Source organism: Protopterus annectens, chromosome 5.part0 (assembly GCF_019279795.1).
Source record: "Protopterus annectens isolate FY-2018-M chromosome 5.part0, PAN1.0, whole genome shotgun sequence".
Lineage (NCBI taxonomy): Eukaryota > Metazoa > Chordata > Ceratodontiformes > Protopteridae > Protopterus > Protopterus annectens.
Genome location: NC_056735.1, coordinates 732,418,636 through 732,441,801, shown reverse-complemented (window position 1 = coordinate 732,441,801; position 23,166 = coordinate 732,418,636). Strand labels below are relative to the sequence as shown.

General features: G+C 44.5%; 1 protein-coding gene across 1 annotated transcript in view; it reads right to left on the bottom strand.

Annotated features, from left to right (window-relative positions):
- Positions 1-23,166, bottom strand: part of DYNC2H1 (dynein cytoplasmic 2 heavy chain 1) — a 6,555,988-nt gene that overhangs the window by 5,651,173 nt on the left and 881,649 nt on the right. Inside the window, exon 10 of the mRNA XM_044072582.1 lies at positions 18,239-18,350. Coding sequence (XP_043928517.1) covers positions 18,239-18,350 — 112 coding nt within the window. The remainder of the gene's footprint in view (positions 1-18,238; positions 18,351-23,166) is intronic.

The following is a 23,166-nucleotide window of genomic DNA, read 5'->3' as shown; positions in this document are numbered from 1 at the left end:
AATGTCAGAAATTTCCAGATCATTTCAATACCTCATGCATTAGGAATACTAGTAAATAATGACTCTAGTGACTAATACAAAATCCATATCTGTTGTAATACTATCCATCCTATTGTGCAGTCTATCGAGAAACATTTTAGTGTCTCTTAGGATGGTATGGCAATTCTCTAACAGCCCATGTAGGGTGCCTTCAACAATTATGGACAGAGGCTCGGTACACCAACCGGCCCCTGACACTATAGGATGCATGGGTGGTGAAACCCAAATCTTTGCGGATTTTCGGTAGATCATATATTTTAGGAACAATAGGTTTTACAACGTTAAAGTATTTAAACAATGCTTCGTCTATCAATCCAGTAATAAGTAAATCAAATATTAAGAATGAAACTTTATCGATAATAGCATTCACCATGGTTTTAAAAATCAGATGATAAGTATCATTGTTGAATAAAAGTTTATGCATTTGCTGAAAATATAACTGTTTGTTTAGTAAAACAATGGCCCCTCCTTTATCAGCCTGTTTAATAACCAATGACTACGTTTTTTAACTCTTGTAGCGCTCTTTGTTCATTAGGAGTAAGATTATTAAAATGATAATCACTAAGGTCATGCTCACATATTTCTCTAAAGGATGTCTCACAGATATCCATAAACCTTTGGATATCTGGTGGGGTGTTAGGAATGAAAATGCTTGGATGCTTATATATATCAATCACATTCTCTGTACTGTTTGAAAACATAGATTTCAAGGATAAATTTCTCCCTAGCAACTTTAAATCTTTTATCATTTCACTTAAATTAGCTTTTCTTGCTGGTATAAATGACAGGCCCTTATTTAAAAGATTAAATTGGTCAATACTTAGTTCAAACGAGGAGATATTTATGACCCGACCTGTACTTAGGTTCGTCTCCTTTTCGGAGACTGAACTGCTCCTTCTGATTGATTCATCTTGGATAACTGTCCCCCATGTAGTAATGACTTCTTGTGCGGGTCTTGTAGGGCAAAGGTGCCTTCAGAGAAAAGTCGCCCTTGTTGGTGGAATCTAAAAAAACACTGTCCGTGTTCCTAAATGTGTGAGTATCAGGGCCAGATACTATAGAGGTCGTTGGAAACTGCATTGCTGTCGAAGATGCCATAAACCACATTTTTTTAGAGATTGCTCCAGTGTTAGCTGTCTTGTCATTTAAGACGGTTATTTTGCTAGATTCGTTAACAGGAAATTGTAAAACAGGCGGAGTGGGGCCAGCATTCAAACCGGTGGATGTATTTACAATCTCTGAAGTCGGACAACCGGAAGTGCTGTTATTTGCGGTCTCCAGCCTGGTGCACTCATTTAAAGTGATAGGGTGCATATTATGGGTAGTGTTTAAAGCTGAAGTTTGTCTGCTTGCATTTTCCTTCGGCCACGAAAAAACATTATTTGTAGCAAAATCCCGTTTGTCCCTATTCAGCTTAGATAGTTTAGTTGCTTGAAGTCTCTTCTCATACATGATGATATTTTCCTGAAGTTCACTCATTTTATTAATAGTAACATCGTTTGAAAAATTCTCATTAATTCTAGATTCCAAGGCAATAATCTCTGATTTAAGTTCAAGTTCAATAGGGGAAAAAAACTCCAGCAGTAATTCCATGTACTTGGCGCTAAAATGAGAAGTTATGTACCTACCATAACGTTCCATGTTAGTTGTCTTCTTCTCGCCTTCTTTCTTGCTGGATGAGTTCGGAGCCGATCCTCGGCTCCGACTCGGCTTATTCCAAAGCTCAAGAGCTATTTTTACCGGCTCGAAGTAACCCTGTATCCCACAATGCTAGGCGCTAACTACCCAGATCTCGTTTGATAGCTAACACTATAGCAGTTCTGCCCCCAGAACAAAGGAGAGAAAGGCATACCCATATAGATAGCCATCCCAAGAATAGGATAACCACTGGAGACCATAATGGGCAAAAAGGGAAGGCTCCATAGGATCCTACCGGTCTGTCCAGGCTAGGGGGTTGGAGGGCGCGACGCAAGAAAGAAGGCGAGAAGAAGACAATTAACATGGAACGTTATGGTAGGTACATAACTTCTCAATGTTAAGTTGTCAATCTCGCCTTCATTCTTGCTGGATGGGACCGCATCCCTAGCACCTCAACCCTGGGTGGCTCATCGGAACAGACTCTTGAGGACGGTGGAACCAAAGTTAGCTCGGCTTCTGGAGGCAATGTCCAATTTGTAATGAGAAATAAAGGTATGGGGAGAGGCCCATGTGGCTGCCGCACAAATTGAATCTAAAGGCAACCTGTCCTGAAAGGCTATAGACGTAGCTAAGGCTCTAGTTGAATGGGCTCTAGGTCTTGAAGGAAGCTTTTGACGCCTCAGTTCATAGATGAAAGTGATGACAGAGGCCAACCATCTAGAAAGGGTTACTTTGGAAACTGGAAGGCCTTTCTTCCCTTCAGCGTAATATAGGAAGAGCTGCTCAGATTTCCTAATTTGCTTGGTTCTATCCAGGTAGTAACGGAGTTGGCGATGGATATCCAAGAAATGCAACTTTTGTTCCGCTCTGTTGGAGTAATTAGGGAAGAAAACTGGGAGATCGATAGTCTGGTTTAGATTTGCCTCAGAAGAGATCTTGGGTAAAAAGGAGGGATTAGTTCTGAGGGACACACTATCTTTATGGAAAACCAGATAAGGAGGACGAACGCGAAGGGCGTGAAGTTCTGAGACTCTCCTCGCAGAGGTTATGGCCACTAGAAACAAAGTTTTCCATGAGAGTAACTTCAAGGAACAGGAAGCCACAGGTTCAAAGGGAGGGAGAATCAAGGAGGTTAAAACCAGATTCAAATCCCACTGTGGTGGGGGATGTCTAACCGGGGGCTTAAGTAAAAAGATGCCTTTAAGGAATGCCTTACAAAGTTTATGAGACATAATGGAGGAGTCTGACAAGCCAACATGAAAATATGAAATGGCCGCTAACTGGACTCTGATAGTGGAGGAAGAAGATCCTGAATGAAAGAGTTCGGCCAAAAAATCTAAGACCGATTGGATAGGAGCCACGAATGGGTCTATACTCCTAGATTTTGCCCAAAAGGAAAAACATGTCCATTTGCTGGCATAAATCCTCCTGGTAGAAGATTTGTGAGAAGCTAAAATGATGTCACGCACAGACTGGGAGATAAAGGGAAGCCTGGCTAAGGTTGGAAGTGGAGCAACCAAGCCAAGCTGTGAGGTTGAGAGAGGGGAGGGATTGGTGCAGCTTGCCCGACTGATGGGTCAAGAGATCTGGAACTGGGTCCAGATGCCAGGGCTGCTCCAAGAGTTAATGATGCAGGAACAGAAACCATATTTGTCGAGGCCAGTACGGAGCAATGAGGATCATTGTGGATCTCAAGGCGGTAGTTTTCTGAATCAACTGAGTGATTAATGGAAAAGGGGGAAAGGCGTACAGGAGACCCCGGTGCCAATCATGGACTAGAGCGTCTCTGGAGGGGTGGCCGGGAAGAGAGTGAAAAATTTGTGGCATTTGCTGTTCTGGGGTGTAGCGAAAAGATTGCAGCAAGGCTGACCCCATTTTCTGAAAATTTTTTCCACTACTGACTGCTTGAGAGACCACTTGTGCTGCATGAGAATGGCTCTGCTCAGCCTGTCCGCTATGACATTGGACTTCCTGGGGATATGCGTTGCTATCAGAAACCGCTGAGAGGAGATCGCCCACTGCCAGAGTCTGAGTGCTTCTCGACATAAGGGATAGGACTTGGTTCCGCCCTGCCTGTTGATGTACCACACTACGGACATATTGTCCGTCTGAACTGCAATCGTCAAAATGGGAAGAGAGTCCTGAAGGGCTTGCAACGCTAAAAGAACTGCTCTCATCTCTAGGACATTGATGTGCAGGTGGCGCTCGAAAGGTTGCCAAGTGCCCTGGACCGTCCTGCCCTGAAAATGCCCCCCCACCCGATCAGGGAGGCATCCATTGTCACTGTAGCAACCGGGGGGGGGGAGAACAAAGGGTCTGCCCTGAATCACTTGAAGGGAGACCATCCACCAAGACAGGTGCTTCTTGCATAACTGGGTTATTAAAATGTAGTGTGACATCGGGAGCTGCTGGAAGGACCACTGAGAGAAGAGCATCCACTGCAGGAGTCGCATGTGGAAGCGAGCTAAGGGAAGTAACGTAATGGCAGCCGCCATGAGACCTAGAGTCTTCAGTACAAACTTGGCCTGGATTTTGTTGTTCTGAAGAAGGATATGAACATGTTCGCGAATATCTGAGACTCTTTGTGCTGTCAATTTTGCAGAGAGTTCGACTGTGTCTAATATGGCGCCTATGAAGGTAATAGACTGACAAGGCAACAAAGCAGACTTTTTGAAGTTTATGGAGATACCTAGCTCTTCGCAAATCTGAATGGTGTAATCTCTGGATTGAATAAGTTGACGCCTGGTGGTGGCGGTAAGGAGCCAGTCATATAGATATGGAAACACCTGGAATCCTTGGCGGCTCAAATGAGGCGTAACCACTGCCATGCATTTGGTGAACACTCGGAAGGCTGTAGTGAGACCAAAGGGCAGGGCCCTGAATTGGTAGTGACTGGCTTCCAGCCAGAAGCGGAGAAACCTCCTGGAGCGCCTGTGCATTCTGATGTGGTAGTACACATCCTGAAGGTCTATAGAGCACATCCAATGGTCCTGACCCAAAAAGGGAAGAATGGACTGTAGCGTGACCATCCGAAACTTCGTTCTTTGAACAGACTTGTTCAGTCTGCTGAGATCCAAAATTGATCTCCAGTTCCCTGTCTTTTTTGGTACCAAAAAGAACTTGGGAGTAGATTCCGGATCCTTGCTGGTCTGCTGGGACTGGTTGGATGGCCCTTTTTCTTAGCAGTTTTGAGATTTCTAATACTGCTTGTTCCCTTAGACCAGGTGGAACATCTGGAAGGGGCCTGTTTGGCTGTTTTGGGGTGTGGACAAAGGGAATTTTGTAACCCTCGGATATGATCGATCGTACCCATGTGTCTTCGGTAAGGGAAAGCCAGGCTTTTGGGTAGAGTGATAATCTTCCCCCGACTGCCTCCGAAGGTGGACAGTCGGGCAGTTTCTCAGGGATGCTGGAAGGGTTGGCCAGAGACAGCTTCTCTGCTACCTTGATTCTGCGGACCCCCCCTGCCCCTGGGGCGGCGTCTGTTATTGTCCCCCCCCCTGCCTCTAGAGGGGAACTCACCTCGTGCGTCTGGCGCAACATCCTGTGGTTTGCGGAACCACATTTTTCCACCCTTCTGACCTTTGGGGTATGGTCTGGATGGGGTGGAAAAATGGACTCCCACGGCAGAGAGAGTCTTGACGTCTTGTTCACATCTGGTCAAAGTATCCTTCACCTGAGGTCCAAACAACGCCGAACCATCAAAGGGAGAGTTGGTGAAGGACGCCTTAAAGGGGTCAGCAAAGTTACAAAGCCGCATCCAGGCGTGTCATCTTAAGGCCACACCTGTGCCTGCAGCCCTACTCGCCCCATCGGCCGCATAAGAAATAAGCCGCATGGAGGAGTTAACAATCGAGTTTAGGGTTGCCAGCTGGGAGTTGATTTTGTCCTGAGACCCCGCAGCTGTTGGATCCTGTACAGTATCACCCATTTCTTTGAGCAAGTCTCTTTGAAGACGGGTGAAATGACATAAGTAATTCAGCGACCGCATGGTAAAGGTCGCTGAAGAAAACATCCGCTTGCCGTACCTATCCATGGTCCTAGATTCCTTATTTGGAGGATGGATAGGTACTGAAGAATCAGCCAGTTCCTTCTTAGTGGCTGCTGCCACGACCATGGCATCAACAGGGACACCCTTGGTCAAAAACTGTTTATCAGAAGGGGCTGTGATAAATTTTGAAGGCCTCCGCGGGGTAGGTTCCATCGAGTCAGGGGCCGTCCATGCCTTCCTGGTAACCACTTCCATAAGGGGGTCAAAGGGTGGAGACACCCAGGAGGTGGAAGGGCGAGAACCAAACGCCTCTAGGTAGACCGACTCGTCCTCGGAAGGATTGAGGGCAGACCAGATCCCCCTCTGCTTGAGGTTCTCAAGGATGTCAGAGAAGGAGACATCCTTAGAGGGGGGATCGTGGGGACCCTTCCGACTCATCCAAGTCGGTATCATATGTGATGGACTCAGGGGAGTCCAGATGCTTCCTCTTACATTTCCTCTTCTGAGGGGGTTCCCCTAATGGATCAGGGGAGGCCTCGGAAGAGGAGGATGCTCCCAATGGGGGCCCCTGAGGCGTAGGATCTCTGCAGTCAGGGTCGAGAGGATGGGTAGAGACCGTAGCAGGCACTACAGTGAGAGGAGCTGAGGGAGCTGACCGAGGAGCAGGCACAGGGGCCAGCACACTCCTCATGACCTTGAAAGCATCCCTATCAGGCAGGGAAGAAGGTACCCGCTCCGAAGAGATAAGAACCCCTCCCGGCACCGAGAGGGATGGCTCCGAGGCCGATGTCAGAGCCGAACTCACCTGCGCCGAGGCTCCGAGAGGGAGAATGTGGTCGGACAAGGGTCCAATGCCACTTGCCCCCTTGGAACCGATGAGGGAGTCACGGCGTCCGGATCCCTCCAAGGATGGCACCATAGAAGAAATTGGAGCTGACGACGGAGCCGAAAGGGGTGGTATCGGCTCCGTGTCAACTGTCCCGGCTCCCACAAACTCCGGCTCCGAACTCAGGGGCAGAGTCGGAGGAGGAATCGAGGATGGAATGGGGATAGCCACTGTCTGTTGAGAAGGGCTATGAAACATCTGGGCCAGTGCCTGCGACTTAAGGAGTCTACTAACCACCCTCTTGAGGTCATGGTCCGAAAGCCTGGAAGACCGAGTGGAATGGGACCGGTGACTGCTCTCCGAAAGCAAAGGAGATCTCAGAGCCGAATGGACCGACTCCAAAGAGGGGGACCTGGAGCACTTACGAGTCAAAGTTGGTTCCGACGAAACTATCGGAGCCGACTGAGTTTTTGAAGCGCCGGCTCCAGCCGGAGCCGATGCCGAAGCAGAAGTAGCACCACTGGTCGGAGGCTCTGAACTCGGAGCCGACGATTTAGTGGGCTTAGAAGGCTTGCCCGACGAGGACTTGGCCGGGGAGCCTTAAGCTTCAACAAGCCTCTCAAAATCAACTTGTTTCTGTGTTCCTGCAGGACTCTTGGACTGAATGCATGGCAGACAAAACAAGAGTCCTGCAGGTGCAGAGGGCCTAAGCAATAAACGCAAGTGTGACCATCTGTCAGAGACATTTTCTGACAGCACGAGTCACACTTCTTGAAGCCTGAGACCTTGGACTCCTTAGACATAATGTGGTAGAACACACCCACACACACACACACACACACACACACACACACACACACACACACTACAGTAAAGAAAAACTTAGTCCAGTCACTTCACCACACCAAAGACTAAGACTAAAAATATTAACTTTAACAAATTAACTAAAAACTAAATTGGCCCGAAGGCCTAGTAATATAAGGGAAAGGAAGGACTGAGGGGATAGAAAATAGACCCAAAAGGGGACTATATAAGGCGGGTTACTGTAAAGGGTAAAAAGGGGAAATAACAAACACTAACCCTGAAAAATAAAAGGGAAAAACCTTACCCAAAAAGCTGTTTTTGAAATATTTACCAGAGAGCCGGCAAAAACGCAACCTCGCAGCTAAGCGGCAAACGAGATCTGGGTAGTTAGCGCCTAGCATTGTGGGATACAGGGTTACCTCGAGCCGGTAAAACTAGCTCTCGAGCTTTGGTATAAGCCGAGTTGGAGCAGAGGATCGGCTCCGAGCCCATCCAGCAAGAATTAAGGCGAGATTGACAACTTAACATTGTAGATTCAATTCTTGCCATTTACGTAAGAGAACGGGATAAGCGTCTCCATAAGTGGGCATATTTAATACCCTCAAGCCTCGAGGAATGATTTTAGATTCTAGTGAGGCTTGTAGATGCAGACGCTGCCACTGCAGCCTCTTATATTTGTACATCAGATTTTCTAAGTTCTTGTATTGCATAAGGAATTCCGGTAGACGTTGAGTACTGACAGTATCATGTTGATTATATAATTCCACATTTAAAAGTGGATTAACTAGTACATCCAAAATTATTAGGAAACGCTGGTGATGACCATTGGTAGGTATGCCAATAGGTAAATCCTCCATAGACGCGTGTGCCCTTAAGCCCAATAAAAACCAAATGAGAAATAAAACAAAAACGGCTTATAGGCAAAACCCAGGTGCATAAAAACAAAATGAAATAAACCAAAATACACCAGGGTAACACACAATAGCGTCTTTAATAAATAAACATAAAGGTGAACAGAGGTAAGCCCTTTCGCAACGTTAGTTGCTTCTTCAGACAAAGATATAAACCACCTCATTGCTTATATACTTATAAAATCAATTAACATCTCTATTTATGATGTCATTAACAAAATGAGCATTTAAAGAAACACATTCTGAAAACATACACTCACTAAAACCTATATATATATAAAAAAAATATATATATATATATATATATATATATATATATATATATATATATATATATATATATATATATCTAATGGAAATATCTAAAAAACTATGTAAAGATGTAATTCTGTAAAAATTATGAAAATATGTATTGGAATTGTATATTAATATGTATGTATGTGTACATACATATATAGTATTGATCATGGAGTTAGTATCCCCCCCCACCCCCCGCAAAAGAAAAAAAAGAACTTATGTACTCACCATAACGTTCCATCTGAGTAGTTACACTTCATTTGTCATCAACCTGTGAGTTTTGGATCCGACATGGATCCAAGCAGCAGCTTTCCAAGCTAAGATCAGAGTTCCAAGCTCCTTCCCTTACCCATACTACAGTGCAACCTCCTTCCAACCCTCAGATCGAGTTTGCCACCCAAAACGTGACACACATCAACCCAAGAGAAATAACCTGACCTGTTCACACAGACTAAGCTTACAATACCCAGTAAGTCTAAGTCCAAAGACTATCGCAAACTACAAAGGTCAGGGGGAAGGAAAAGTTGATGACAAATGAAGTCTAACTACTCAGATGGAACGTTATGGTGAGTACATAACTTCTTTATCTGAAGTAGTTAACTTCATTTGATCATCAACCTGTGGGACAAAGTCCCCAGCTACCAAAAAACCTTGGGAGGCCCTTATGGAAGGATATTCCGAAGCACTGCAGAACCAAAAGAAGCCCTTCCTCTAGATACCATGTCCAACTTATAATGAGTAATAAAAGTGTGAGAGGAAGCCCAGGCAGCAGCTGAACAAATGTCATCCAGAGAAACTCTGGGCTAGAAAGCAGCTGAAGTAGCCATAGAACAAGTAAAATGAGCATGAACTCTGTCTGGTTCTGGTAAACATTGATCCTTGTACACTTGCAGGATACAAAGTGAAATCCATCTAGCAATAGTCACCTTAGAAACTGGTTTCTCCAAAAAGGGCTTGGCAAAGGAAAAAATGACTGACCAGACTTAACAAAAGAATTTAGTCCTATTTAAATAAAAGCAAAACTGTCTGTGGAAATCCAGCAAATGAAGTTTGTATTCCCCTTTGTTTTGAAAATTAGGGAAAAATACTGGGTGATTAATAGACTGATTGATTTTTGACTCTGAAGCAACTTTAGGGAGGAAAGAAGGATTTGTCTTTGAGAAACCCTGTCCTTACGGAAAATAAGGCAGTCTTCCACGACAAAAATTTTAAATCAATTGATGCTGCGGGTTCGAACCGAGGCGCAACTAAGGCCTGAAGAACCAAGTTCAAATCCCATGGAGGGGAAGGATGCTTAATCGGAGGTCTCAGCAAAAAGGTGCCTTTGATGAAAGTCTTACAAATACCAGAAGCAGCTAGTGAACCTGAATTTTCTCCTACATGAAAGTGGCATAAAGCCGCCAGCTGGACTTTAACATTGGAAGACCTGGCCCCCTGCTGCAAAATCTGAGACAGAAATTCTAAGACCACTGGAATTGGGGCGGTAAATGGATCCAAACCTCTCTGAGAAGCCCAGATGGAAAAAAGCTTCCGTTTACTACGGTACACCTTTCACGTGGAGGACTTGTGCGCCACCACCAGAATGGACTTAACAGGAGAAAAGAGTCCGGGAGTCTTGGCAATTAGTGGAACTGGAGCAACCAAGCAGTAAGCTTGAGGCTGTCCAAATTCATAGGAGGAATTCCGAAGGGATGACAAATGAGATCCGGAATGGGATCTAAGATCGAAGGTGGAGCTACTAGATGAGACTGTAAGTAAGGGAACCAAACTTGACGAGGCCAGAATGGGGATATGAGGATAATCCTGCTCCCCAACCGATGAGCTTTCTGCAAGAATTTTGTCATTACAGGTAGCGGGTGATATGCATAAAGACCAGGTGGCCAAGCATGGACAAGAGCATCTCTGGGCCCCCCCCCCCCCGAGGAGGAATCAGAGCGAAAAAATCGCTGCACTTCGCATTGGACGGTGATGCGGAGAGATCGCAGCAAGGCTGACCCCACTTGAGAAAGATCTGTTCCGCTACACAAGGGTTCAGAGACCACTCGTAGGGTAAAAGGATAGTCCTGCTCAGTTTGTCCACCAAAATGTTGGACCGACCTGGAATGTATGTTGCTATCAGAAAATGGTTGGTGGAGATCGCCCATTCCCACACTTTCCTGGTCTCTCGACAAAGTGGGAAGGACCTGGTTCTCCCGTTTGTTGATATACCAGACCACTGATATGTCGTCTGATTGAATTGCAATTGTTCCCAGAGGAAGAGAAGCATGAAGGGCCTGCAATGCTAGAAGGACCGCCCTCATCTCTAGAACATTGATACGCAGAACGGTCTAGTTCGGGGACCACGTGGCTTGGGCAGTCCTGCCCGAGCAGTGTCTCCCCCACCCTAGATGGGAGGCATCCATGGTCACCATGGCCTGGGGCGGGGTCGCAATAAAGGGGCGTCCTTCTCGAAGATCCTGGGATTGAAGCCACCAGATGAGGGAAGTTTTGCACACCTTGCTTAGAGGAATCGGGTAACTTAAGGGCTGGTATAACAGAGACCAATGAACTTGCAACGTCCACTGTAACACTCATGTAGACTTGCACAAGGAACCAGATTTATAGCTGATGCCATAGACCCTAAGGCCCTCAGAACTAGTTCTGCTGGGGGTGAAGATGTCTGAAGAAGTGCCAATACATGAAGGGTCAAGCTCCAAAGTCTGTCTGGAGTCAAAAATACCTTGGCCTGGAGAGAATCTATTTTTGCCCCTATGAAGTCCAGAATCTGAACGGGCTGGAGAGACAATTTTGCAATGTTTATTGTGATACCCAGTAAATTTGACAGCTGAAGGAAAAAATTTTTGACTTGAACAAGTAGATGCCTGGAGGGGGTGGAGAAGAGCCAATCTTCAAGGTATGGAAAGACCTGAATGCCCTGAAGTCTCAGGTGGGCCTCTACAACTGCCATGACCTTGGTAAACACCTCGGGGGCTGTGATGAAACCGAAGGGTAGGACCCTGAACTGGTAGTGATTGGCTCCATGCCAAAAGCAGAGAAACCTCCTGGATCACCTGTCCATCATGATGTGGTAGTACGCATCCTTGAGGTCTACAGAGCACATCCAGTCTTCATCCTGCAAGAACGGCAGGATGGATTGTAAGGTGACCATCCAGAACTTCTCCTTGGCAACAGACAGGTTCAACGCAGATAGGTAGAGAATCGGTCTCAAGTTCCCAGTCTTTTTTGGCACCAAAAAGAACCTGGAATAGATGCCTGACCCAGACTGATCTGGGGGACCGGCTGGATTGCTCTTTTGTTTAGCAGCTTTTCTATTTCCAAAGCTGCCACCTCCCTTTGAGCAGCTGGAACGTCTGGGAGATGCTTTGGAGGTAAGGGACTGGTCAGAAAGGGAATGGAATAACCTCTGGATATTATCCGAAGCACCCAGCGGTTCGACGTTATGGACTCCCATTGAGCTAGGTGCTTCGAAAAACACCCCCCGACTGCCACCAGAGTGGAGCAGTCGGGCAACACCTCAGGGCTGCAGCGCAGGTTGATCCAAGAATGGTTCCCGTGACCCAAAATTCTTCGATCCCCCTCTGCCTCTGAGCCGGCGTCCACCTTGTCCCCCTCTGCTTCTAGGGGAAAAGGAGTCCTGAGCGTCCCGGGAATACTGAGACTTCCAGAACCACATCTTCTTTTGCCCTTGCTGATTCCTGGAAAAGGATCTTTGAGGGTTAGAGAAGCGGATCCCGATGGCCAACAGTGTCTTCCCGTCCTTCTCATGCTGGACTAGCATATCTTGGATGGTCTTCCCGAACAGGGTCGAATAGTTAAAAAGGGGCATTTGCAAAGGACGCCTTGAAAGGTTCCACAAAACCGCAAAGCTGGAGCCCAGGCATGACGCCTCATGGCAACGCCAGACTCTGCCTCCCTAACGGCTCCCTCAGTGGCATGAGACAGCAGGCGCATGGACGTATTAGTCACCAACTTAAGAGTGGCCATACATGCTGAGAATGATCGTTTACCCTCGGCCGAAATGGACTCCAGTGGAGACTCACAGTACTCTTTCACGAGGTCGCATGGGCCATGTAGTTCAGCACCCTTATGGCAAAAGGTAGCTGAAGCATATGTCTGCTTTCAGAGTCGATATATTGCCCTAGACTCCTTGTCTGGTGGATGGACCGAGGAACTCTCCTGAGACAGTTCCTTTTTAGTGGCCACCACCACAACCATGGCATTCACTGGGGAACCCTTACTCCATGCTGGCTTATCCATATGAGGGCTCAAAATCTTGTCTGGCCTTTTTGGTATAGGTTCTACAGTGTCTGGCTCCTTCCAAGCTCTGGTGGTAATGAGGTCCACCAGAGGATCAGCCGGGGGGCACCCGAGAGGTAGATGGGTGTCCGAACGCCTCCAGGAATACCGACTCGTCCGAGGAAGGCTTTTGGGCAGACCGACCTCCCCGCTGGCGCAGGATTTCCACTATGTCTCCAAATGAGACATCCTCGGGAGGTGATATGGGAGAGCCTTCCTCTTCCTCCAAGTCAGTATCCTCTGTGAGGGACTCGGGGGAGTCCAAGTGCCTCCACTTGCACTTGTGAGGAATCACCTCGGGGAGGCTCTCCGGAAAGGGCCCACAAACAGCTTCATATTCCTCAAGGAGAACCGTCTGGGGCATATCAGACACAGGCTGTCCCCTGAGAGGATGGGATGAGAGAAGACACACTCAGCAGTGAGGGAGTAGGGATGAACTCTGAGGAAAGAGTGAGGGGTCTTGATCCTCCTGAAAGAACCCTCTCCACAATGGAGGCCAAAAGGGAACCGGCTTCTCAAAAACTAGAAGAATGAGTAACCATGTCCCTTGGATCTGATGAAGGGATTGGAGCCAAACTCGGAACAGATGGACCCAGAGGAATGGTATGTCCCGACCATAATAGAGCCGATGACACACATCTCCCTGGATCCGACGTCCAAATCATGGGTCTGAGAGCTCGGATCTGACATATTCGAGTGCATGGCCGGCATAGAGATTGGAGGAACCATCGGCGCCGACACCCTGACTCCGGGGCTCCTCGGGTCCAGGGACACCGAAACCCGGGGATGGATCGGAGAAGGAGCTATTGGGGCAAACATCGGAGCCAAACTGCCCGCTCCAGCGGGAGGGGAAGCCAGCAACCCTCCCATCTGCAACTGTGTATAAACCTTCTCATCATCCAGTCCATGTCAGCCTCCAAGAGGCTTCTTGTAGATCTGGAGGACGCCACTGACACTGGCTGAGAGGGCCAATGTGTGAATGACCTCGAAGCAGACTGAACTTCCACCTCCGGAGAAAATCTAGGGGATCGGAGCCAAGGGGAGGATGGCTTAGAAATCTTGACCGGGGAAGTGACAACTTTAATAGGAGGACCCAATAGATCCGACGGATCTGCTGGTCTCTTACAACCCCTATCTTTCTCTCTCCCTATGCTTTTCCTTCCAGGCCTCTTTGTCACGCTGTTTTGACGCTAGAGTGCGCGTCCCGGACAGGGGAGGAGGACCTGAAGCTGATACGGCCACAACTGTGGCTGTAGAGGAAGGAGAAGAGGAATTAATAGCGTCTGCTGGGAGAAGCCCAGTTAAAATTAACTTAGTCCTGCGGTCCCGCAGGGCCTGTGGATTAAAGGCTGCACAGATTTTGCAGCCTGAAGAAAGGTGCGGAACCCCCAAACACACGATGCACAGAGTGTGGCCATCAGTCAGAGACAACTTATGGCCACACACTGTGCATTTTGAGAAAGTCGGCTTTTTTGGGTCTGACATCTCAAGCCCCACAACAAAAAATAAGGCTAACTAAAGCCCTGCCTACAATCACACCACACACAGCAAAGGCGGGAAAGGGAGGCCTACACTAACAAAACCACAAAGTTTACTTTTTTTTGTACTTTTTCTTAATGAAAACCCGTGGGGAGGTAAAGGAGAAGATGAACACTACACAAACACACTAAAACTAACTTTTTGACAGTTGAAGTAAGGAAACCCTACTCTACATGCCTGGAGCTCAGAAATCACATCTTGGCGAAGCCGCGGCAAACGAGATCTGAGGACTGGAAGGAGGATGCAGTGTAGTATGGGTAAGGGGAAGAGCTTGGAGCTCAGATCTTAGCTTGGAAAGCTGCCCGCTCAAATCCATGTCGGAAAATGAAACCCACAGGTTGATGATCAAATGAAGTTAACTACTTCAGATCATGTTTTCAGGATATATTTCTTGTGAAGAATTTTTTCAGTGTAATGAATTCAACCTTATGGGCTTCAGTGTTATGAGTTTTCAGTTTTATGACACAGACCCATAAAAAACACACACACACACATATATATATATATATATATATATATATATATATATATATATATGTGTGTGTGTGTGTGTATATATATATATATATATATATATATATATATATATATATATATATATATATATATATATATATACTGCGGTGGTGGTGCTGCAGTAGCGTTGTCGCCTCACAGTTAAACGTTGTCATGTTTGATTCTCAGCTAGAGAGTCTTCTGTGTGGAGAAATGCGTGAATGGGCATACCTTCGTTGAAGGTTGTGCGTCAGGGCCTGCAACTCGGCACGTAAAAATCTACTGCCAATCATTAGCGGACCGGAGTTTCGCTGTGGCGACCCCTAACCGGGAAAAGCCGAAAGACACAAAAACAACACGCAGATATATACAGTGCTTACACACCCCTGTTAAAATGCCAAGTTTTTGTGATATAAAAAAAATGAGAAAACAATAAATCATTTCAAAACTTTTCCCACCTTTAATATGACCTATAACCTGTGCAATTCAATTGAAAAACAAATCTGTTAGGGGGAAAAATATAAAAAATAAAAAACATACAATATGCTGGCTGCATAAGTGTGCACACCCTTAAACCAATACTTTGTTGTGTGTGCACATCCTTAAACTAATACTTTATTGAAGCACCTTTTGATTTCATTACAGCATTCAGTCTTCTTGGGTAGGAGTCTATCAGCATGGCACATCTTGATTTGGCAATATTTGGCCACTTTCCCTTGCAAAAGCATTCCAAATCTGTCAGCTTACGAGGGGATCTCTTGTGTACAGCTCTCTTCAGGTCAACCCACAGATTTTCTATTGAATTTAGGTCTAGGCTCTGGCTGAGCCATTCCAAAACTTTAATTTTCTTCTGGTGAAGCCATTCTTTTGTTGATTTGGATGTATTCTTGTGGTCATTGTCATGCTTGAAAGATGAAATTTCGCTTCATCTTCAGCTTTCTAGCAGATGCCTGAAGGTTTTGGACCAAAAGTGACTGGTATTTTAACTGTTCATAATTCCCTCCACCTTGACTAAAGCCCCAGTTCCAGCTGAAGAAAAGCAACCCCAAAGCATGATACTCCCACCACCATGCTTCACTGTGGGGATAGTGTTCTTTTGGTGATGCGAAGTGTTGTTTTTGCGCCAGATGTACCTTTTAGAATTGTGGCCAAAAAGTTCAACCTTGTTCCCATCAGACCATAACACATTTTCCCACATGCTTTTGGGAGACAATGTTTTTCTGTGTAAGAAAAGGCTCCGTCATGCACTCCTACCCCATAGTCCAGACACATGGAGGATACGAGAGATTGCTGTCACATGTAGTACCCAACCAGTACTTGCCAGAAATTCCTGCAGCTCCTTCAGTATTGCTGTAGGTCTCTTGGCAGCCTTCCTGATAAGTTTTCATCTCTTTTCATCAATTTTGAAGGGACATAGAGTTCTTTGCAACATCACTTGTGTCGTTTGCTGTCCCATATTATCTCCATTTTTTGATGACTCTCTTCACTGTGTTCCATGGTGTATCCAATGCTGTAGAATTTTTTTTGTACCCTTTTCCTGACTGATACCTTTCAACAATGAGATCCCTTTGATGCTTTGTAAGCTCTCTGCGAACCATGGCTTTTGCTGTAGCAGACAACTGAGTAAATGATGGGAATTTCCTAGTAGGGCAGCTGAACTTTATTTGGGGTTAATCAGAGTTTCTTTAATTGATGGCAGGTGTGTACCCAAGAAGACTGAATGGTGTAATTAAATCAAAAGGTGCTTCAACAAAGTATTAGTTTAAGGGTGTGCACACACAGCAGAGTATTAGTTTAAGGGTGTGCACACTTCTGCAACCAGCGTATTGCACATTTTTTATTTTTTATATTTTTCCCCTAACAGATTTGTTTTTCAATTGAATTGTACAGGTTATAGGTCACATTAAAGGTGGGAAAAGTTTTGAAATTATTTATTGTGGTCTCATTTTTTTATATCACAAAAACTTGGCATTTTAACAGGGGTGTGTAAACATTTTATATCCAATATATATATATATATATATATATATATATATATATATATATATATATATATATATATATATATATATATATATATATATATATATGTATGTGTGTGTGTGTCTGTAAATACATAAAATTACACACACACACATATATATATATTTCTTCTTCTTCTTTTGGCTTTTCCCGGTTAGGAGTCGCCACAGCGGATCATCTGTCCGCTCATGATTGGCAGTGGAGTTTTACGGTGTTGAGTTGCCAGCCCAGCGCCCAACCTTCCACAGAAGGCACACATACTCACACCTAGGGCCAATTTAGAGTCTCCAATCCACCTACAGCATGTCTTTGGGAGGTGGGAGGAAACTACATATATATATATATATATATATATATATATATATATATATATACACAGTTACACATACATATGTGCATGTAAGTGTGCGTGTATGTGTATATACATACATATATATATATATATATATATATATATATATATATATATATATAGACACACACATATGTATAGACATACATATATACATAAATACACATGCATACATTTCATTAGTTAGCAAAGATGCAAAATGGGCCTCCAAATCCCATCTTCTGGCTTACAGACTAAAAAAATAATGACAACTCTGAACACACTCCATTAAAATACATGTTCCAGAATGACTGCTTACCTATGTGAATTAGTCTACAGATAGATAAGTACACTTCTGGCTAAAGTGGACAAAAGCCCATGCAATTTTCAGTTCTATTCTGGTAGGTAGGCCAACAAACAATAAGTGTGCCCAGGGTGTCTGAATTCCTCAAGGAGCTGGTGAATTTCCTCTCCTAATATCAGCAATTTTAGCAATGGTGGTTTTCTGAGGGCTAATGGAGATTATGTCAAAGTAATTCACTCCAGTTCCAGTACCACTTCCTCCCTGGTTTTCTTTTTCTCTTTTTTTGTTAGTTTTTACTTTTTTTTTAAACTATCATTTCACTACATCCTCTACCTCCTTAATACTCAGGTCAATGGATTGCAACTTCAGTAACTCACGAGTATTTAACAGCATCAGGTATTCTTTGATCCTGTGGTCTGCTTTAAATACTGTACACAATGCAAGGTTATTTTTTTTTATTTTTCAATAGTTACATAAAGTAGACATTTTTGTTTGATTTTAAATAATAAAAGTCCTGTTAAGCAAATACAAACTAAGTGGCAAAAGAAGCAAGTCAGAATAATTAAAATTTCCAGTTTCTCAGAATGGCTGCAAACCAAAAGAAGAAAATATATTTCTAAAAAATTAAGTTAAGAATGCCAAACGAGGAAAAAAGAAATGGTTATTAATAACAGGAAGAGTATCTATTCAGCTTGGAAAAATACATATGTCCTTTGAAAGTACAGAAACAAATACAGAAAATTACCTTTTGTATAATCTGAAAGTCTTGCAAGCAATGTTTCTCTTTCTAACGTTAGATCTCTGTTAATACTTGGTCGTTTCACCAATTCTTTGTATTTCTGAAATACCTGAAGAAGCTAGTATAATTTAAAATAGAGAGATGATATAATCATGTGTACTTTAACAAATCATGTAAAACCAGACAAAACAATGACCATCTGCATTTTTTGCCTATTCCTTTATCTTTATTTGTGATACATTTTTATTTGCTCAACATTCTTTTCCTCAAAAGACAATTTAACTAAACTTATAAATTTGGTGGGGAAAAAAGAAGATATGTACTTACCATAACATTACACCTGTGTTGTCCATTTTCATTCTTCCTCAACTTATAGGTTCAGACCCGATCCCTCAGATCTGATTTGGCCATTGCAAAAGCTCATGGCAACCAGAAAACTCTGAAGCTACTCCCTTATCCATAATGCATCAACCCTAATTACCTCAGATCTTGTTTGCTAAGGGCAGCAGAAAGACACAATAGTCACAGAGAGAGAAGTCTATATCTGGAGATGTATACCAACGAAGTGGCCTACTTATACACTCGTTCTTCCAGGAGTTTGAAGGGCAGGGGGTTGCTGGGAGGGGAACTGAGGAAGAATGAAAATGGACAACACAGATGAACTGATATAGTAGGTACATAACTTTTTTATCTGATGTTGTCAATTTTCATTCTATCCTCAACCTATGGGGCAGAGTCCCCAGCTATCCAATTCCCCGGGTGGACTCAGGGAAGGATATTCCTGAGCACCACTGAGACAAATGATACTCTGCCCCTGGAGACTATATCCAATTTGTAATGGGTAACAAATGTATTTGGAGTAGCCCCAGTTGATGTTGCACAAATCAAAAAATTCGAAAAGTGTATTTCCAACCAATAAGCAATTCATCTGATGAAGTCTTGTGCTCAAGACGAAAGCTCTTATTTTGCCTGTTTGTGGAATTATTAAATACTGTTTTCTTCACCACGGAAAGATTGGACTTTTTTCTGTTTTGCTTGATGTTGCACAAATGTCGTCCATAGAGGCTTTAGACTGGAAGACTGATAGCCATGGCTCAAGTGGAATGAGCTCGTAATGGTTTTGAGAAAAAGAATATATAATTTGTTGAAAATATAAGAAATGCAATCTGTAAGCCATCTGCCAAGAGTAATTCTAGTTAACAAATTGTCCTAGTTTCACGTCGGAAAGAGAGACAAATAACTGGTCAGACCGTGAAATTTTCTGTTCAGTGAAGGTAAAAACGTAACTGCCTGTGAACATCCAATAAATGTAACGTATATTCACCTTTGTTAGAAAATCTGTGGAGGAATACTGGCAAATTAATAGAGTGATTTATATTAGCGCCTGAAACCACTTTAGGGAGAAAAGAAGTGTTAGTTTGTAAGGTGACCATGCCTTTGTGAAAGATCAAGTAAGGCGGTTTTGAAGATAATGCCTGAATCTCCAAAATTCTTCTAGCAAAAGTAATGGTTACTAGAAAAATTGTATTCCAGGAAAGGTACTTGAGGTCACATTTAGCTGCAGGTTCAAGGGGGGGGGTTCAAGTAAGTTGCTACAGTACCAGGTTGAGCTCCCATGTGGAGAGTAGGTTCCCTAAACATGGGCCTGAGAAGAACAGTATGCTGCAAGAAGGTTTTGCATAGTCTATGGGAGGCAACAAAAACACCATCAAATCCTATGTGAAAATTTGATACTACTGCTAGCTGGACCTTTACCACAGAGGAGCTATCTTCTTCTTTAAAAAGTAAAGCTAAAAATTCAAGGATACTATGCAAAGGAGATGAAAAGGGATGGACATTATTTTGCCAAGCCCAGTTAGCACATCTTTGCCATTTACTGGAGTATAGTTTGCATGTAGATGGTTTATGGGAAGAAAAGAGCAGACATCCAAAAATCCACCACCTCAAAACAAAACACATGCAACACATACTTCAATAAATCAGTGTGTCAACCAAACGCAGCCCTTAAGGCCAAACACCTTGCCTGATACACTAGTAATAGTAGACTCCATAGTCAGACACATTGATGTCCCACTGACCAGGCTGAACAAGGAGAAGGTGACTGTGAGCTGTCTCTCGGGAGCTAGGATCCGCCACATAACACACGCACTCAGGTCACTCCAAAGCAAGTACAAATATGACTCCGTCATTGTCCATGCTGGTGTGAATGACCTGAGACGTACCTCCCTGGACTACATGAAAAGAGACATACAGGAGCTCTCCGATTATGTAGCCCAGGCTGGTATGACCCTGACCCTGAGCAGCATCTTGCCCTCACCAAGAATGACACCACAATACAAAGACAAGATGATCAGCTTTAACAATTGGCTCAAGTACTGGTGTCATTCTAAGGGGATCCAATGTCTGTCTGCCTGAGATGATATGTTGGACAAGCCACTCTGCTTTGCAAGGGATGGCTTACACCTGTCACCACTGGGCTTCCGGATATTGGCTAAGGCTCTTGCCTCCCCCATAGTGCCTTTTTTAGGCAAGGCTCAAAAGACAAACCCACCTCCTTAGAAAACAAAAATGGAAAAAAAACTAAGGGTAATGCTGCTCAACGCCACAAGTCTAAATCTCAAGATGCAGGCACTTGATGCACTCCTCAGCATGGAGAACATAGACGTCTGTGCAGTAACTGAAACCTGGTTCAAGGCTCCTGAGAGCACCCCAGCGCTACCAGGCTATACCTCGTATCATGCTTTTCGGCCCCAAAACCCGGGCCGAACCACAAAGGGAGGGGGGAGTGTCCATATTCATAAAGGATACTCACACCTCCAGGTTAGTAGCAACACATGAAGCATCAGAGACCATACAGGTGCAACTAACCATAGGCAAAACTGCTATACAACTGGTAGCATGTTACAGACCACCCTCCCAATCTCAAGAACCCCACTCAGCCTTCCTGAAGACATTGGAGGATATGAATGTATCACAACATACCATCATACTGGGAGACTTCAACTACCCAAACATAGATTGGGTACATTATTCTAGCCCTATTACCCTAGCCCAAAGGTTCCTGGAATTCATAATTTCAAATGCACTGGAACAACTAGTCACCTCTCTCACTGGGGGAGATAATATACTAGACCTGATCATCACAAACATGGGGACAAAATGCTCCACACCGGAAGTATACCCCTCACTAGTGAGATCTGACCACAAACTAATCACCCTGGATATACATATCCCAACTCCACCCCCAGCACAAAAGACCACAGTGAAAACCTTCTCAAAAGCAGACTTCACTCTTCTTAAGACTGAGATGGTATCCTTTAAGCCCACTGTGCCAGTGGATACCACATCCCACAATGCCGAATCCTTCACAAATGCTTTCTATGGACATCTCCAAGAATGCATGGATCATGCAATCCCAAACAAATCCAAGTCCCTCTCCACCAAATGTAAGCGTCCTGTCTGGTGGACCTCAGCCATAAACAAATTGTATAACAAAAGAAGGAAGCTACTGCACGTCAGAGCGAAATCCCATGAAGGGAAGACATCTCTGATCAACATTAGCAGAAAACTACGTTCTCTCATAAAAACATCCAAGGCAAACTTTGAGAGAAAAATCGCTAAGGACACTAAAGATCACCACAAAGCCTTCTTCAGCTATGTTAGAAACCTGGGCGGAAACCCTCAGATATGCTCAGAGTTGGTTCACAACAACAAAATATACACTGAACCCACAGATATTGCTAACATTCTGGCTGACAGGTTCAGCGCAAATTTCTCCCCTCCTTCACCCCCCAAAAGAAGAAATACTTATCCCAGCTGAATGTAATCTCCCTGTCATCTCAGATGTCCAAGTGAGAACCGCCCTAAACAAAGCAAAAAACACAGCATCAATGGGACCTGACGGAATCCCGGGGTGCGTGTTACGTGAACTCCAAGAGGAGCTAAACCCACACATAAAAATGCTATTTAACCTTAGCCTTACTTCGGTATATGTACCTGAACACTGGCGTACAGCAACAGTGGTCCCACTCCACAAGGGGGGTGCCTCTACAGACCCTGGAAACTACCGCCCCATAAGCTTAACTAGCCTGGTCTGCAAAGCTATGGAAAGAATCATTATGGAACTCATAAACAGAGACATAGGGGACCTATAGACACTTGACCCCACCCAGTTCGGCTTTGTAAAGGGCAGATCCTGCCTTTTAAACCTGGTTGACTTTTTTGAAACAGTCACTAGAGCCACTGATGAGGGCAAAGCAGTCCATACAGCATACCTGGACTTGGCTAAGGCCTTCGACACAATACCCCACTCAGGCATCACAGATAAGCTAAACAGCTCAAAAGTAAATCCTTATGTCACTAGATGGGTTGCAAACTGGCTAAAGGACAGAACCCATAAAGTTAAAATCGCTGGAGCAATGTCAGACTCAAAGCCAGTCACAAGTGGTGTCCCACAGGGATCTGTCCTGGGACCCCTCTTGTTCGGCATTTATTTCTCAGATGTTAAAGCAAACATGAGAGGGCTGTGGCTGACAAAGTTCGCAGATGACTGCAAACTAGGCGCCATAGTCGATACACCAGCAGACACACACATCTTACAAAAAGGCCTCACTGAAATGGACAACTGGTGCCGTAGTCACGGCCTTAAACTAAATGCCAAAAAATGTATAGTCATCCCTTTTGGAAAAAACAAAGTACCCACAAATTATCACATAGACAGCAACCCACTGAGTACGGAAAAAGTAATCAGAGACCTAGGGACCCAAGTAGACAGCAACCTCTCATTTGACACCCACATTGCCAAAGTGGTTAGAAAAACATTCTACCTTGCACACCTCATCATGAAGGGATTCACATCCAGATCCAAGGATGTCATTGTACCCCTATATTCCTCCCTCATCAGACCCATGATTGAGTACAATGCCCCATTTGGT